At 34.8% G+C, this 18,154-nt stretch overlaps 1 protein-coding gene across 3 annotated transcripts in view; it reads left to right on the top strand.

The window, feature by feature from the left end:
- CSMD3 (CUB and Sushi multiple domains 3) overlaps window positions 1–18,154 on the top strand; it is a 614,489-nt gene that overhangs the window by 444,417 nt on the left and 151,918 nt on the right. For all 3 annotated transcript variants that reach the window (XM_065668828.1, XM_065668827.1, XM_065668826.1), the window contains one exon: window positions 1,858–2,052. In XM_065668828.1, the coding sequence (XP_065524900.1) occupies window positions 1,858–2,052 (195 nt within the window). The remainder of the gene's footprint in view (window positions 1–1,857; window positions 2,053–18,154) is intronic.

The following is an 18,154-nucleotide window of genomic DNA, read 5'->3' as shown; positions in this document are numbered from 1 at the left end:
ATCACTTGTGGGTTTTTTGTTTTGTTTTGTTTTAATTTTCCCTTTTAGTTTTATATTCTCTCCTTGTTATTTCCCTTAGTAGGATTAGTAGTAGTAGTAGTAGTAGTAGTAGTAGTAGTATATTGTACTTTAGTTATTGGACTGTTCTTATCTCAGCCTGTGGGATTTACATTGTTTCGCTTCTCCTCCCCATCCTGCTCAGGGAGGGGGAAGGGTGTGTGTGTGAGAGAGCGGCTTAGTTACCAGCTGGGTTTAAAACACGACAATTAGATATGTATGTTTATTATGATTCTAAATCATAATAAACGGCTAATCATATTAGGAGGTCTTCATGTTCTTTTGGAAGATATGATGTTGAAATTTCAACAGAATTATTGTGTGTTTCCCTTCTCAATTGTAAATATACTGCAGTACTTTTGCAATGTAATTCTTTCCTTTTGTAAATGCCACGACATAAAAATGGCCTTAGGGGATCAAACCAACTATCTCTTTAGTTCATTAGCTTGTCTCTCACAGTGATCAATAGCTGATATGTGACTAAATTGTCTAATAGTTGGGTGGCATGGTTTAGTGGGAGGTGTCTCTGCCCATGGAAGGGGGGTTGGAACTAGATGATCTTAAGGTCCTTTCCAACCCTAACTATTCTGTGATTCTATATAATAATTACGCCATATTATCTTAAGTTTTCAGAAACTTCAGCTTAGATACTACCAGAATCAGATAAAGTTTTTTGTATTTGAAGCTCTTAAATAGCCTTCCTGAAATTTCAAAGCTCATATTGTCCTTTCGCAACTGTTCCTGCCTGTAGCTGAAAGTTCTGCAGTGCAAATATGCCTGGTAAAATAACACCTCTTTTGATGTATTAGAAAGTAGTCATCAATCTTGCAGAAAATAATAAGTGTTCCTATTGGTCTTCTCCACAACAGTCTTAATTGGTAAAGAAGAAAACCTGGAATTTTTGTCTTCTGCTTCATAAAAGAAATTACTTCAAATGCCATCCTGCACAGCACAAAATCATCTGCTTCATTCCAGCTTCTACCATGTCCTAGCACATTTTCTGTTTGTTTGGTTTGTTTTTTTTTTTCTAACTGGAAACATATTGCAAATTTTTCTGGAATTTTTGTCATTTCTCCCCTTCTGCATAGTAATGTTCTTCATTAGAAACTCTGGTTATTTTTTTTGAGTTTGTTAGGTCTTGGATGTTAAACATACAGGTATTCACATTATAGAAGGAATAGGGAAGCAAAGGTAAGAGCATATTCATATTTTTGAATTTCAATATTTTTAAACAAATAGCTCTAAATAACAACAACAACAACAACAAAGATAAATTTTAGGTAGTATTTGTATGCTTTGTCATCTTGTGAGGGAAAATTCCCACCTGTATTTGAAAATATATCAGTATATCATTTGCACGGATATAGATATTCACTTGCGATTTATTAATTTTGAAGATATTCACTTGGATACTTTTTATTTTGTAACAAACTACTTGCACTGGTTTCTACCACTTCAGAGTTTTCAGACCACAGTTTTAAAACTACTATATGTTTTATCTATGGGAACAGTGTCCATAGTTCTAACTTCATCTAACTATGTAACTAAATCATTGGTCCCAGTGAATTCTGGAACAAAATAATTCTCATTATGGAGCTCTATAGGAATTGTCTACAAAAAGTATAGGAGAGATGGTTTTGGTCATTATATAGTCATGGAGAGAGAGGCTTTGGTGTAGAATGGAAGGAACATTATGTGTCTACAGGACGCTCAAAGATGACCTCGAGGAAACTCCAGAAAAATATTTCTAATGTTGTAGATTATATTCAGAACTATTTTTGCATTTTTTTTCTGCTATAGCAAAGCTGCGTGAGTCTTGCTTTGATCCTGGAAATATAATGAATGGAACAAGACTTGGAATGGATTATAAACTGGGGTCAACTGTCACGTATTACTGCGATGCAGGTTACGTACTTCAGGGATATTCTACACTAACATGTATCATGGGAGATGATGGAAGACCTGGATGGAATAGAGTCCTACCCAGTTGTCATGGTAAGAGCAGTTTTTCATTTATTATAGTTGCTGTTGTTATTATTCTTGCTTTGTCACATTGAAGAAACAGGTACAAAATTAGATTAAGCCATTTTAATAAACTCTTTTAGGACAAAGTCTTTTTCAATTATATACTTAATACAAATAACATTTAATAACCCAAGGTTTTAATAACATTGGCTAAACAGTGCTACAAGCTAATATTGTAAATAGAGGTTAATAGTAATGTCACCCTCTATGCCAACATGTATTTTTGAATCAGCAAATTTACATCAGAGTATAGTGATATATATGTATTTAAACATAGCATGAAGTATACTCTGGATGTCACAATATATGTTTGTTTCTTTTTGTTACTACTTTTTTTTAGACCACATGGATGAAGTATTTTGTATATACAACATTACATCATTTAACCCTGTTGCACATGTGGTCTTTAGGAAAATTCAGCCTTGAAATACACCAAAGATCCAATCGTTCAAATTTTTATGAAAAACTCCACTTATTTCAGGAATCCCCTGACTTTGGTTATACTACCAGTATCTCAAATGTAAGCATTTTTGGGTTTAAACTCTTAAAAGATTCAATATTTGTTTTGCTGATTTGGTGTTAATTCTTGCCAGCAATTGACAGCCACTTCAGAAAAAAACTAAAACAATATTCTTTTCACATAGTCTGTAAGATTGAGCATAAAATCCTCACATCTATCCAGATATTTATGAACAACACAAAAGTGACAGATCATAACACTAATATTTTTATTTATCAAAGTAAATTCTCCTTATTACCATGTTAATTTCAATTCCTTTTCATAATTTGAAGACAAAAAAAACCCTGCTAATTCAATTTCCAATTTTAATATTCTAACTATGGTGTGGATTTTCTTTTTTGTGTGTACTTAAATTTCTTTTGCAAATTAGATGGTAGACTGAAAATAAAATAAAAAAGGTATATAAGTTGTCAACTATAAAAAAAAATAACCAATTTTGTAAGCATTTGAAGAACTTAGAATTTTCATTATCCACCAAAATCATCATAACACTGAATAACAAAACTCAGTAGCATCAAATTGGAAAACTTGCCCTAGGAAAATCTTGGAAGTGTTTCAGACTTGTAGACTGTGTGCAATGGAAGGCAGAAGTTTCTTTCTCTTTTTGAAATGGAATATGAGTGTTGGAAGGAGAGGATAGCAGTCAGTGAGGAATGTTGTGTACGAGACGAAATGTTTCCTTCTTTTGGAAGAACTTTTTCATCAAAAGATAAGTAGTTTGTTCGTGATGCAATAATTGCGTCTATTCACTTATAATCTGCTTAGCAGTCTTCAAGTTCTATCCATTTTGACATTCACTAAAGGGAGACTATTTTACTTGGGAGGACTGTCAGTTTAATAAAAGGAAAAAAGTCTTGTAATGAAAGGGTTGTTGGATATCTGTCACTGATTCTAACTGAACCATTTTCTTTCCTGGATGAACAAGGCCTTATTTCAAAGATGACAAACCCCACACTTCACACTTCTTTAGGGTATGATGACACAGAATAGGCTCCAAAAGGGACTTAGCCTTAGAATTTTCATTTATTTTTCTTTTCACCCAGTTCAGAGTTGGTGTAGGTTTGTAGATGTGTTGCGGTGATTTATTATAGTATTTTTTTACCATGTAATCAATACTTCCCATTATAGTGGGATTTAGCTCAAGAAAAGCAAACCATTTATATGGCTGTGAGAAAGATGGTATCAGTTTACTAGCTTCCAATTACATTGAGCTGGTAGAAATAGTTTGAGAACTAAATTTTGCGTTCTGACCACCGGTCTCACCTACTGTCATGGTTTAAACCCAGACAGCAACGGAGTACCACAGTCAGGTGTTCTGTCTTTGAACCCTCATCTCAGAATATGAAGAGAAGTATTATGGATGAGAATCCTCATTTTGCTCATGTTTGTAGCTAAATATGTCAGAGAAGAGGAAGGGAGAAATTCAATAAAAACACTTCTTTTTGCAAATTATATGGGTATTTTCATTTAAGAGTAGAATCTCAGTAGAGAGGAATAGATTGCCATCTCTATAGCCATTCTGAACACCTTGATATAACTTAAGAAGTACTCCTGAGAAATGTTAGATGAGTTTGAATGGCCCACATAGAGAGGAATTATGGATCTTACTTGTTCTGAAGTCCAGCCTTTTAGATAAAATGTGGGGGGAAAAAAGCATTCTCCATTCAGAATTAAAAGGCAAATGAAGTGCAACCATTTGGTATGGCTTTAAGCTTTCTCTGAAAATGTCTGGTTCATCAAACCCCATAAGAAATCTTTGCTGATATTCTGCGTCTGGTCAGGCTTCAGCATGAACTGGTTGATGAATTCCTCAGTCTGACAAAACTTGCTTTCTTGGAAAATGTGTATACCTAGGGAATGTGAGTATTTATAAACCCCAGTAGTCAGTAACTCATGAATTTAGAGTTAGATAAAAGCTGAGCAGAGGCTTTCAGGATCGTAGAGGGCTAGTGTTCCAAATCTACTCAGTGTATAAAGCTAATATTTTTGTAATTGTACCTTTCTGCACTAAGTATTTTTTGTGACCTAGTCCTATGTGCATTAGGTATGACTTGCATTTGGCTAAAATCATTATTTAAAATTACCTTGAGCCTCTCTAGTAAGTGTGGGAAGTGAACCAAATTATTGGCTTCATTCTTTTATGAACACATGCAAATATTATCTGGGCTAATATACTAAACTATCTGCCATTTCATGGTGGATGTTAAGAACAGGATGTAGTTAGCATATGCAGATGCAATTTTACTGTGACAGAGATGATGATTAATGATTTCTTCACCCACTGTAGTTAATTTTCAATTTTTGGTAGCAAACAATTTTTTGCAGAATAAAAAACCCCCAAAACCCTGTAGTTGCAAATCACGTTTATTACTTGAGTGTAAAAATTTAGTTCCTACCAGAAGAAATAATTTATTGGTCACTAAAAATATTGCTACATTTCATTAAGTTGTTCAGTCTGTTGTTTAGTCCTTGGAAATATTTGAATCTAGGCTTCAGAATGTTTCCAGCTGAAAGATATGTCTAACAATCTCAAATATGTCATGAGCTGTCTGTGGTTTATTTGCCTTGGGGGGGGAGAACAAAACATCAATATTCAGAATATTTATATGTACTGTTTGTCTTTCAAACAAAAGAAAACAAAAAATTCCTGTGGTTTCTCGCAGAATATTACATACCATGATATTTAAAAATAACAATAACATTCTTATTTACAACTGAAACTATCTTAATTCCCAGTCTTCTGTACACAATTGCATATTGTAGTCACGGTGGTTTAGTGATTAAGGACCATGCTAAAAAATAGATACATGTGCATTATGAGGAAGGAGAGAGGTCTTTAAACTACATGTTCAGTCTACTATCAAATGGAGGACAATTTATGTTGTTAGGAGCTGCGAAAAGGGGTGCCTACAGCCTCATCTTCACCCAAAGAAATTTTTTCCTGAAAACTGAAATGTCAGAGGAAGTACCTGTACTTTGTTTTGGAGCTGACAGTAGCTCTTATTTTAGTTTGTAGTAATTCATGCTCCTCTATATGATTTTTTTTTTACTATCTGTATTAAGTTGTCATAGATATTTGAGGTAGCTCAGATCAGGTTTATACCTGAAAAAATTTAGTGTGTCAGACTGCACAGAAAAGCTTAATCTTAATATTTGTTATTTTGTAATATATTAAATGTTGACAGCTTTTTCATCAATCATTCAATATTGATTCCTTAATTAGAGGTTTCATAGGTCACATTTTTAAGCTGTTTCTATGAAGTGAAGTTATGATTCTAACATGGTTATCAGATATCAGTGTGGTCCTTTGAAACCATGACTTTAGTCAGATGATTTTTTTACATGATAAATCATAGTCAGACTGAGTACTATTACATAATTTTCAACATTATTGACAACATATAAGACTAGAATAAGATAAAAGACCAAAGCACATCAGGATAAAAATATATTCTTGGGTGATGTTTATTTACCATAGATAAATAAATACAAAGTTGAATTTCTGTGTAATTTAATTTACATTTCTTAAAAATTCGTGTTAAAAGAACAATCAGACCTGTCATGCCATGATCTATTTTAAACATGTGAGAGCGAAGACACTTTTTATGTGTTTATAGTATTTTGGATATAAAGATTTTGATCAGTTGTAACTTCCATTAACATTTTTTGTTCCATTCTTTTTTTTTTTTTTGAAATACAAATGTAGAATGCTTCATTGTACTCCCAAATCCTCAAGTATCATATATAAGCAATTAAAAACAAGGTACTGAAAGGCACAAAACAGTTGTTAGAAATGTAAAATTCACTAGCAACCATCTATGGTATTTAACATTTTTGTCTTTATTAAAAAAAAAATCAAAATACATTTCTAGACAAAACTGCTTGCTTTTAATAGAACAGCTTGAATGTATATATGAAGTGTGACTGAGATCAGGATTAGATGTTATTATAGGATACTGTAGATAGATAGTAATGACTGTATTTTGGGTGGGCTACAGTTACTGCTTATTGGGTATTTTTTGTGTTTTAAATTATTTTAATTTTTTCATTAATTTAATGTGCCAGGCTGATGCTGGATTTTGCAACTCTCTGCAAAAGGCTTGTTCCTCAACATGGTTAATTGCTTTAAAATAATGTATCTGTGGCAGAGAATTAAGTTTGCAGTAAGAACATTGTTATACTTTGGTGTTGGCAGAGGACTGAATAAGATAGTGGAAGAGAAGTAGAGAGATGGTGAGGATACAAAGGCAGGATAGCTTATAATCACTAAAAAAATAAATCTTGCAAAAAGAATCTGAAATTAATTCTCAGAAATCCAATGCCTGTCTTTCTTATGTTAGGAAAGGGCCTCAGCCAGAAACTTTGAGGATGACATGAGTTTAAATGGTTGGTATTTCTGGTGTAGAGTGAGGGCAATCATTGATAGAGCTACTGTGCATTGGGGTGCAGAGAACAAGCTTTGTCAGCATTCCATTAAGGTTGTAAATGTACTAAAGGCATTAAAACACATGGAAAGGGTGGTATAGGTGATGCCGCAACTGTAGTCATCCATTCACCTCCCCTTGAAGCATGGCAGTTTTATTTAAAAGAAGTTTATTCCTATTTTTATGGCTACGTAAAATAGAGTGAAATTCATTAATCACCATGGGCATGTGAACAAGTTGCATCACCTGCTCTTGGATTTTCACCATTGAAGGGCCATTCTGACGAGATTTCTTCAGTCAACTTCAGAAACCTTTCTTAAATGAGCATTCATATAAGGTGTAACTGTTATTTTTCTTATATTATGCACTTTTATCATGCACTGTCACAGAATCACAGAATCACAGAATCCCAAGGGTTGGAAGGGACCTCAAAAGATCATCTAGTCCAACCCCCCCACAAGAGCAGGGTAACCTACAGTACATCACACAGGAACTTGTCCAGGCGGGCCTTGAATATCTCCAGTGTAGGAGACTCCACAACCCCCCTGGGCAACCTGTTCCAGTGCTCTGTCACTCTTACAGTAAAGAAGTTCTTCCTGATGTTAACGTGGAACTTCCTATGCTCCAGTTTACACCCATTGCCCCTTGTCCTATCACTGGATATCACTGAAAAAAGCCTAGCTCCATCATCCTGACACCTACCCTTCACATATTTGTAAACATTGATGAGGTCACCCCTCAGTCTCCTCTTTTGCAAGCTAAAGAGACCCAGCTCCCTCAGCCTCTCCTCATAAGGGAGATGTTCCACTCCCTTAATCATCTTTGTGGCTCTGCGCTGGACTCCTTCAAGCAATTCCCTGTCCTTCTTGAACAGAGGGGCCCAGAACTGGACGCAATATTCCAGATGCGGCCTCACCAAGGCTGAGTAGAGGGGGAGGAGAACCTCTCTTGACCTACTAACCACTCCCTTTCTAATGCACCCCAAGATGCCATTTGCCTTCTTGGCCGCAAGAGCACACTGCTGGCTTATGGTCATGCTTTTACATCTTTTGAGTAGGTAAAGGATTCAACTTCCTGATATATACACCATATAAAAAGAAGACAGGATTTGCGCTTGATTTAAAATTACTCCATAGTTCACTTAAATCTTTATGAGGAAAATTTGTAAAATGCGTGGTAGGGAATAAAAAAGAAAACAACCCAACCCAAGTCACTCCCTTTGGAGTGACTGTGTTTATGATACTGTGCAATGTCACCCATTATTTTGTTAACTCTGCATAATCTTGTGTTTAAAGTTGTGAAGAATGAAATGACACATGAAGAGAGGCAAGAGGAAGTGTGTAGAGAGGAAACATTTGTCCTTTAAAATAATAAAAATTATATTCATTATAGAGTGTATTGTAGTGTACATGTATATAAAAATATTAAGCCATTATTAATATTTCATTTATGTGTGTAAAAGTATCATATTGTTATGAGTAATAAACTGACAGGGTATATATGTTCCAGAAAACAAAATAAAAAAAAAAATTAAGGCTGAAAAATCTAACATTAAAAAGTTAGTGACAGAATTAAGGCTGTCATGCAGGTGAGGGTGTGTTTGGAACATCTTCAACTGTGATCTTATATACTAGTGTGGCTGGAAGAGAGCATCAGTTGTTTTCATCCAGCGATGATAAGGTGTTGCATATGTTTGAAGTCACAATATGAAGGGCCACTATTAAATCTATTTCAAAATTTGAAAGTGTGTAAGGAATAAGTCAGGCAGTTGATGAAGGCACAGAGTATTCTTGCGGCTAATGGAGTTTAATGTCACTGTGAATGTGACTTTCTGTGTTTTATAATTTTAAAGTAGTGTTCAGTTTAACCACTTACGCAGCATGCTTTACTTAAAATTGTTCTATGTTGGCTGCTTACAAAGCATTTATCATTTTATGTTTTGGTCTGAATAACATGTCTGTTTTATAAAGTCACATAGACCATGACCTGAGTGTTTAGCAGTATAATTTAAATCAATTAGGATTGTGTTTTGACTGTGTAAAATGCTACTTGAATGCTGTGTATTATGAAAACTTCGCTCTTAATAGTCAAAACTTGAAAAGGCAGTTGAAGGACTTGTGAAGAAAATATGAGACATTTTATTGTGACTGAAATAACTTCCAAATAATGAATTTTTGGTCCTAAGCTTCCAATGCCTGTTTTTTACAAGTATATGCCAGTTTCTTTACAATTCCAAGCTTTCCTCCCAGTGTAGTCAGTGGAGAGAGACTGGTTTCTTAGAAGATCACCAAAGCAGATTCAAAGAGGTTATTAAGAAGGTACATTTTGATGCTTGCATCTGCACTGCATGAACAGGATTTACTGTACTTGCTTGCTCAGCAGGCTGTGACTTTAGACCAGCAACGTAAGAAATACAACTTATAGTGAAGTATCTGAATACACTGATAATAATACTGCTTTATATTAAAGCATACAATAAACACTGTTTTGGAGGGATTGTAGGGTTACTTTTTGCATGTCTGTGTGAAAACTTAGCATTAGGAAGACAGAAGATTACTGAGAAAGTAGGAGTAGTCGTCTAGGTCTGAGTAACCTTACCCTAGAAACCTCACCCTAACGACACTGTTTTGTATGAACGCAGCTCAACCCAGGACAAGATCTCATGTTCTTGATGTTTCACTCAGAAGTTGCGTTTATAACAGCATTTTTCTGATCTAACATTATTTTTAAGGAACAATATATTCCACAACAAAACTTTACGTCTTTTCAGGTATTCTCTGGAACCTTTTTAATTATGGATTTCTTTTTTATATCCTGAAGTGTAGCTGTGTGGTAACAGAAGTTAATATAATGATTCACATCTCTAACACACCTTTGTGTACTCACAACTACCACAGAAGTTTTGTTGCTCTGAATTTTAAAAGTTTCATTTTCTTCCCTGTTTTACTGCACTTCATTTTCTATTTTTCTATTGTTTTGACAGTGAATAACTAAGTTGATAGTTAAAATTTTTACATACATATCATGCTAGGAAATGCACTCATTTGGTTCTTAAGTGAATTTTTATAGATACTAAGCTATGTTTAGAGCTACAGTTGAGAGCACAGATAAGTGAAGATCAGAGAACATTACACTGATATTTTAATTATCCTAAGTTCAAATATTAGTTATTCAGTTAACATCTTTTATTTCAGCATTAAGGTAAAAGTATCAAATAGAGAAACAGCTGGCCTAAAACAGAGCAGGTTTTCTCAATGAGAGTAAATGTGGCAATAATATGCTCAGAATGTATCCAAATTGTCCATAATGCACTCAGATTGGACACTCTGGGAGGAAGGGAAGAGAAAAAAACTAAAAGCAATTTTTGGCTATGTATGGGGAGCTATATCACACTGAAGAAGGTAATTGAAATGAATTTGAAGACAACGTCAAAAAGGTAAGCATTTACTGGTGTCCTGGAAATTGTGTAGAAATACCATTTTAGAGTCTCACCAGCCAAAAGCAAAATTTAGCATTCCAGAAAATAAAGTATGCATTCCACAAAGAGGAAATAATTTTAAAAGGTGACAGTAGAAAGTGTGGCCAACAGGGGTTTTAGAAACAAATTTAGAACATGGGACCCTAATCTAAACACTAACACACTTTTTCAAAGATGAGAAAAATAGGAAGCATACTAAATTGTCAACAGAATTTCAAGGCCAAAAATACATTCAAGGACACCATTATTGCAGAAATTTAAGTAAATTATATGTTATGTTATATGTTGTATGTTGTATGTTGTGTTATATGTTTGTTACATTATTGAGGTAACCAGAGAGGTTCGGCATTAGAACCGTTCCTTTAGCTCTACAGAACTGTGTCAAAATGGAAGCAGTTATAGAAGAGATGTTAAAGAAAATCAATAAACAGAAACAGGCTGCTAAAATGTGATAGTCTTTTCTGTATAGTTCTTAAGGATTGTAGATATGGAGTGTTTGAAGTATAAACATTGACCTTAAGGTTAAGTTGGCCTTTCTATCAAAATAGTGGAAGGTGATGAACATGTCAGAAATCTTCCATTATAAGCAACATCAATTTCCACAGTTAAAAAAATTGGTAGATACTATGAAAAAAGAACAAAAGTAGGAAATGCATAGTTAAACATGTTGAAGAAAAATCAATATAATTTTTGAGAAGGAATGTGGAGCTTATTGATGTCCGAAAATTCAGCAAGCGTATGAATGAAATTAACAACAGTTGATACTATATAATTGAATTTTTGAGAAGTTTTGACTGAATTACATGAAGAAAAGTTGTCTTTTCAGGGAAATGTAATACAATGTGTAGGATTAATACTTATTATTAAAGTAAGAATTGAAAGTTGTTGGTGTGGTGGTGGGTTTTATATCATTGAAAAAAAAAAATTATAATAAAAGAAAGTTACCGTAAGGATCCCATATGTATTTATGTTGGGAATTGTGCCATCCAATACAGCTTCACATAAATTGAGGTGAAAAAGATATTTCACAGATATCACAGAGTTCTACCGCATGATTAAATCCAGAGTCAAATCCACAAAGGTTATTCCTCAATGCTGTGTGATTGTGTTATCAAGAGGCAGATCTGTAGGTCATGTCTTCTTCAACTTGGTGATTCGAAATGCAACAAACAAGATTCTCTGGGTTGCTGATCACTAGTGAATCCTAGTGATACAAGTGAAGAATATGGAAAAGTCTTTTACACACACTAAAACCAACAACCTTGCTTTGTTTTTGTACTATGGCATCCCAAGGGATTGGAACGTTCTGCGATTAACATAATTCAAAGACCATTAAAAATAACAGCAAAAATGGCTGGTATGATTCCTCTTCTTCAGAAAGTAGATACTTGTTTCAGTACTTGGTTTTGACAGATTTGAAAAAGCAACTTGTAGCTAAATATTTAATTGTGGACAGTTCAACTTCCATAAAGTAGGCATAGACATGATCAGAATTGAAGGCTGTTAACGCAATATATGCTCAAACTATTAAGTTATTTCAGTGTACTCTAAACAGGATAGTGAGTTTCTAACATTTGCTTCATATGGATAAAACACGTATTTCCCTGCATTTCAACCTAGCACCTCAACTGAATTTAGAATGATGTTGCAGTTGTGAAGCTAAAAACAACTAGTCGCCACTCAGGACACAAATCATGTTACCTTTAATGACTCTTTCTTAAACTAGGAAAAAAACCCCAAATATTAAGTTGAGCAGGGCTCAAAAATAAATAGTTCCTTTCTAAATCTTTTAATAATTTCTAACCAGTACAGTTCATTGCAAATGTAACATGCTCAATTCATTTAATATTAAAATAATCAGGAGGAAGGTTAAGGAAATCAAAAGGAAGGTTAACTAAAATAAGATTTTAGGTAGTCCAGAAATTATTTGAAGATCTACTCAAAATTTTCTTAAAAATATTTATGGACATATCAGACATGATTTAAGACAGGATGTTCATCTAAATGTGTGTTCACACTTAGAAGATCATGTTACTGCTATTGACAAAATCTGCTCTGAAAGAAAGGTGTTCTTTGGAGTCTCATAAAAACCATGAAGCTGCCATCTTTCCAAGTTGTGTTGTCATCACCCTACACACTTGTAACAGAAACTGTCATATCTGTGTCACTTTAAACCATGACCTCCCTCTTTTTCATATATTTCTTTTCCTTCCTCTCCTTCCTAGTTATCTGCTGTCCTAGACATTTGCTTTCCTTATGTGTACCCAAAGCTTGACTTGCTATGGATCTGCAAAGAATATATAGAATATAGAAATGTAATTGTTTTAATCTTCCTTTAAGTATAATAAATCATTAAAGGGTTAGAGATACAGTATAATTATAATGTAGCTAGACATAAAAGAGATAAACAATATGCATCAATATTACTTAGTCAAGAAGCAGGAGTTTGAGATTTTAACACTGGTGAAATTCTGCGCAACATGTGGTAAAAATGGCAATTCTTGTCTCCTGTAAATCTGTAACCAGTGCTTGAAATGTCTTGATGGGTGCTGACATGCCACACTGTAATTCAAAATCAAGTAGAGATTATTACTGGTAATGTCAGAGTAATGTAACTGGCTTTTACAGAAACCACTTGCACCAGGTGTAGCAAAAGCAGTTTTAATTAGGTCAGTGACTATTTTGAGTATATTTTTTGTTTGTTTGTTTTAAAGGCCAACCTGTTTTGTTTTTTTTTTTTTTTTATATTTTCAATTGATATTTGTGCTCATACCTGTTCATTCCATGAACCAGTTCTTTTGATTATTGTTTATTTTACTATTAACAGTTGTTTCTTACCCTGTTTTTATTTCCTGTGTTTCAAGGGTTGGGTCCTTGTTCCGCACTTTTTGGCATGAGTTATTTTTGTTTGCTTCCAATGTGAATGTGATTGTACTTACAGATTGTGTATTGTTTTGGGTTTTTCCTTTTTTTTATTTGTTTTTTTTTTTTAAGGAAGGAATGTTTTTTTCTTGTGAAGAGATCTGTAAAGCTTTGCACATTTTTCATTCATACTTTCTCATGAGTCTATGTTTCAACTCTGCTATTGTAGCTAAAAATGTGTTAAGCTTTGTTAATCTCTGACTTATTTTTACTTCTACACATCTGCCATGTAATGCTTTTTTCCTTTTGCTGTCTAAATAGACTTGAAAGACTCTGAAACAGTTTCCCCCAGCAAACTATTACTGCCAATGTTCTTTTCTCTTATTTTTTATTCATTTATTGTGTTGGTAGATAAATCATTTTAAATTGATTGTTTTCCTCCAGAAGTTCCTTAAATATCATGTCTTGCCTTGCTGTAGATAGTTGACTTGAAAAGCATTTTAAAATTTTTATTTAGTTACTGATTTTCGGTAACTGTGAAAGCTATAACTTTGGTGTGCTCTTTCAAAATAATGAACCTGTGCTGAGGCACAGGCTGACTTCAGAGACCTGTTGAACCTCCGTTTGTTATGAGCAGAGACTGCTTCACTGCAAAGACTTTTATTCTAGCGCATAATCTGTTAGACAACATTTCCTTTAAGCCTGCTGCTTTAACTCCATTTTATTGGCAAAGAGAAAAATAAAACATTAGTTAAATGAACAAATCACAGCCTTCTTCAGTGAGTGCATCTGAAGTGAGCCAGACTACTGGAAATTTATCTCCTAGAGTTCTAGTGCATTTATCAACTGGATCCAGAGATCTCTGGTGCAGTGAGAAGCATGAAGGAGTGGAGACATCGCACCATCCTCCAGTTTGCCTGGGAACAGTAAACCAGAGAGAACTCAGATTTTGTCTCTTGTTCTGAGAAGCAACATTAAAAAAATTCTTTGCCTATTGCAGAAAGGCAATGTGATCTCTCAGTGAGGCCTTCATGAGCCACATTTCCTTCAAGAGTTAAGAAGAAAAAAATTTGTACATCGAACATCACTTAAAGAGTCTAGACACTGGGAATTAGTTTATACCACCGCTAGCTGTTGAATTATTTTTCTTACAGAAAGCTGTTTGTTGCACTACTAGTAGAAAAATGAAGAATTAATAATTGTCTGCAATTTGGCTATATTAGGTTCAGAATTCACTAGTGCATCTTTTAAACAGGGATTTAACAAGACACTTAATTTCATCCTGATTTCAATCAGGTTACTTTTTTTAGTTTTATCAATAAATTAGTAATACAATAAATGTATGTATTTACTGTATGGTTATGCTTAATTAGTAGATATTTTGACATATAAATGCCACAGGCTTTGATAATAAATAATTCCAGATGTGTAGCTCCACCCTGACCTTTAGAAATGGAAACTTTATACAGAACAAGCTTTTGGGTTGTGAAAAGTAGGAATCTGACTTTACACATTTTCTTTAATTTTCTCTTTAGTACTTTGACAATTTAAATAGGAGCATAGGATTTTGCTTTTATGCTTCCACACTCTACTGCCCAACTAAAATAGACATGGATTAAGTCAGCCAAGACAGAGGAGAAATATGTTTAATTTCAGCTAATTGTATTTGTTCACAAAAATGTAAGAAAAATCAATTAGGCAGTAATTTTGCAAATAGGTGATTTTTTGGCTATTTTGGGTAACAGCCAATATTATGAAGGAGCCCTTAGCTGTGATCACATTACACAGCAGAAAAAATGTAGGATTTGACCTTCTTCCGCATCTCAGTTCATATCAGAAAATTCATTTCAGACTTTACGTACACTTGGCTAAAATGGGTAAAATTGGTAAAAAATTAAGCAACACATGATTTCAGTATATAAAAAAAACTATTTAGAACTTTTTAAAACTGTATGCATCACAGTTCATAAGGTTAAAAGGAATATCATAGAATAGAATAGTTAGGGTTGGAAAGGACCTCAAGATCATCTAGTTCCAACCCCCCTGTAATGGACAGGGACATCTCACACTAAACCATCCCACACAAAGCTTCATCCAACCTGGCCTTGAACACTGCCAGGGATGGAGCACTCACAACCTCCCTGGGCAACCGACTCCAGTGTCTCACCACCCTAACAGGAAAGAATTTCCTCCTTATATCCAATTTAAACTTCCCCTGTTTAAGTCTTAATCCGTTACCCCTTGTCCTGTCACTACAGTCCCTGACGAAGAGTCCATCCCCAGCATCCTTATAGGCCCCCTTCAGGTACTGGAAGGCTGCTATTAGGTCCCCACGCAGCCTTCTCTTCTCCAGGCTGAACAGCCCCAACTTCCTCAGCCTGTCTTCATACGGGAGGTGCTCCAGTCCCCTGATCATCCTCGTGGCCCTCCTCTGCACTTGTTCCAGCAGTTCCATGTCCTTTTTATGTTGAGGACACCAGAACTGCACACAATACTCCAGGTGAGGTCTCACAAGAGCAGAGTAGAGGGGCAGGATCACCTCCTTCGACCTGCTGGTCACGCTCCTTTTGATGCAGCCCAGGATACGGTTGACTTTCTGGGCTGCGAGCGCACACTGCCGGCTCATGTTCATTTTCTCATCGACCAGCACCCCCAAGTCCTTCTCTGCAGGGCCGCTCTGAATCTCTTCTTTGCCCAATCTGTAGCTGTGCCTGGGATTGCTCCGACCCAGGTGTAGGACCTTGCACTTGTCGTGGTTGAACTTCATAAGGTTGTCATCAGCCCACTTCACAAGCGTGTCAAGGTCCCTCTGGATGGCATCCCTTCCCTCCAGCACATCAACCGGACCACACAGCTTGATGTCATCGGCAAGCTTGCTGAGGGCGCACTCAATCCCACTGTCCATGTCTTCGGCAAAGATGTTAAACAAGACCGGTCCCAACACCGATCCCTGAGGGACACCACTCGTTACCGGTCTCCAGCCGGACATCGAGCCATTGACCACAACTCTTTGTGTGCGACCATCCAGCCAGTTCTTTATCCCCCGAGTGGTTCATCCATCAAATTGGTATCTCTCCAATTTAGAGAGAAGGATGTAGTGTGGGACAGTGTCAAACGCTTTGCACAAGTCTTGAAATTTATTAATCATTAATAACTAAACTGAGACCAAATGTTATTTCTAAAGTTAGGCTAAACCAATTCTCCTTCGCATTTTTTTTCCCCTGAATGTAAAAAGATTTCTCATCTTCAGCTGTTTAAAGTGAGGTACTCCTCATACCTTCAGGAAGATACTTAATTTTGTTTTAAAGATTTCAAGGAAAGGAAACTGAGGAAAGCAAAGTTACTTGGTTTTGATTTGAGTTTTGTTGGTCTTGGTGGTAAAAGTTGATGAATTGTTAAAAAGTTTACATAGAAATAATTGTGTGATTAATTGCATTTTATATCTATACTTTATATATAAAAGCGTAAGATGAAAGTTAACTTCAGCTTCTGCTAAATTTTCATTTGCTCTTTTATTGAAAAGAAAGTGATGCTATCCTTTTGAAATGTCCTTCTTAAAATGTGTCAAATTATCTCTCTCTGCTGAGCCACACAGATCTTCAGTTTCTTGGTTCTCTCCTTATAAGGCATATTTTTTTGAGCAAACATCTTTCAGAAAACTTCCAGGTCATTTTTTGGTTTGGTTTGTGGTTTTTTGTGGGGTTTTTTGCTTTTGTTTTTGTTTTTGTTTGTTTGGGTTTTTTTAATTAAAATTTATAATACTTTTTAAATTGTGGAAGAATTGCCTTTTAGGGGTTCTCCCATTTTGAAATTCTTTATTCATAACATTATTTTCTTTCTGGCTATTACCTTTCAACATGATATATTATCCTTCTTCTTCTAGAAAACAATAAAGCAGTCTGTTATAAAATTTTTGTTTGTGGTTTTAACATTGCCCACACCAAGAAAATTGAATGTACCTCTTTCTCATGCTACAATAAATTAATACGGTTAGATATATAACCAATTATAAGAAGGTGAAGTACTTGCTGTTGTCTGCCTGGATACACTTAACCCATTATGGCAGATATTTATGGTATGTTCTTCCAGGAAACACAAGAAAAAAACCAAAAAACCAAAAAGACTTCCCAACATAGTTCTGGGAATATCTAAAATTGATTGATTTTACCAAAATTGTTGAGAGTTAATTTTTATCCTGCCATTTATGGAGGAAGAGAAAAATTCATTTCTTTAATCTTTCTCAATCTACTGCATTTTCAAAAAGTGACTAGGCTGCCCATAGTCTTATTCTTTGCTGTTGTTTGGAAACAAACCAAAAGCAATTACTTCAAAGAGAAAAACCAAAAGCAATTAGTTCAAAATTTCCTGCTAGAGCATAATGGTAATTTTTTTTTTTTTGTCTTTTTTGAATGCCAAAAACTTGAGGTGATGTGCCTGCTAACACTATACTGCTCTTGGATAAAGCAGAAATATTACCTTCTATGTCTCGTACATGAAAGCCTAGCTTAGAGTTGCTTTTGATTTTGTATTTCTACATTTGGAAATTATTTTTTTTTTTAGTTGCAACTTTGAATTTCACTGTTGGGTTGTTTGTTGTGGTTTTGTTTTTTTGGTTTTTTTTGTTTGTTTGTTTGGTTGGTTTGGTTTTCTTTTTTAATAGTGTCATCATTTCTCTAGTTTTTGTTAACGATTTAGGCCCTGCTTTGATAAGTTTCTGAATTCCTGAGGGGATTTTACCAGCTTCCGCTGTCCTCTGTTTTAACAAACCACTTTCAAATGCTATTAACA

The sequence above is a fragment of the Lathamus discolor genome, chromosome 2 (assembly GCF_037157495.1).
Source record: "Lathamus discolor isolate bLatDis1 chromosome 2, bLatDis1.hap1, whole genome shotgun sequence".
Classification (NCBI taxonomy): domain Eukaryota; kingdom Metazoa; phylum Chordata; class Aves; order Psittaciformes; family Psittacidae; genus Lathamus; species Lathamus discolor.
Note: the sequence above shows the minus strand (reverse complement) of the source record. Positions and strands in the feature narration are given on the sequence as shown.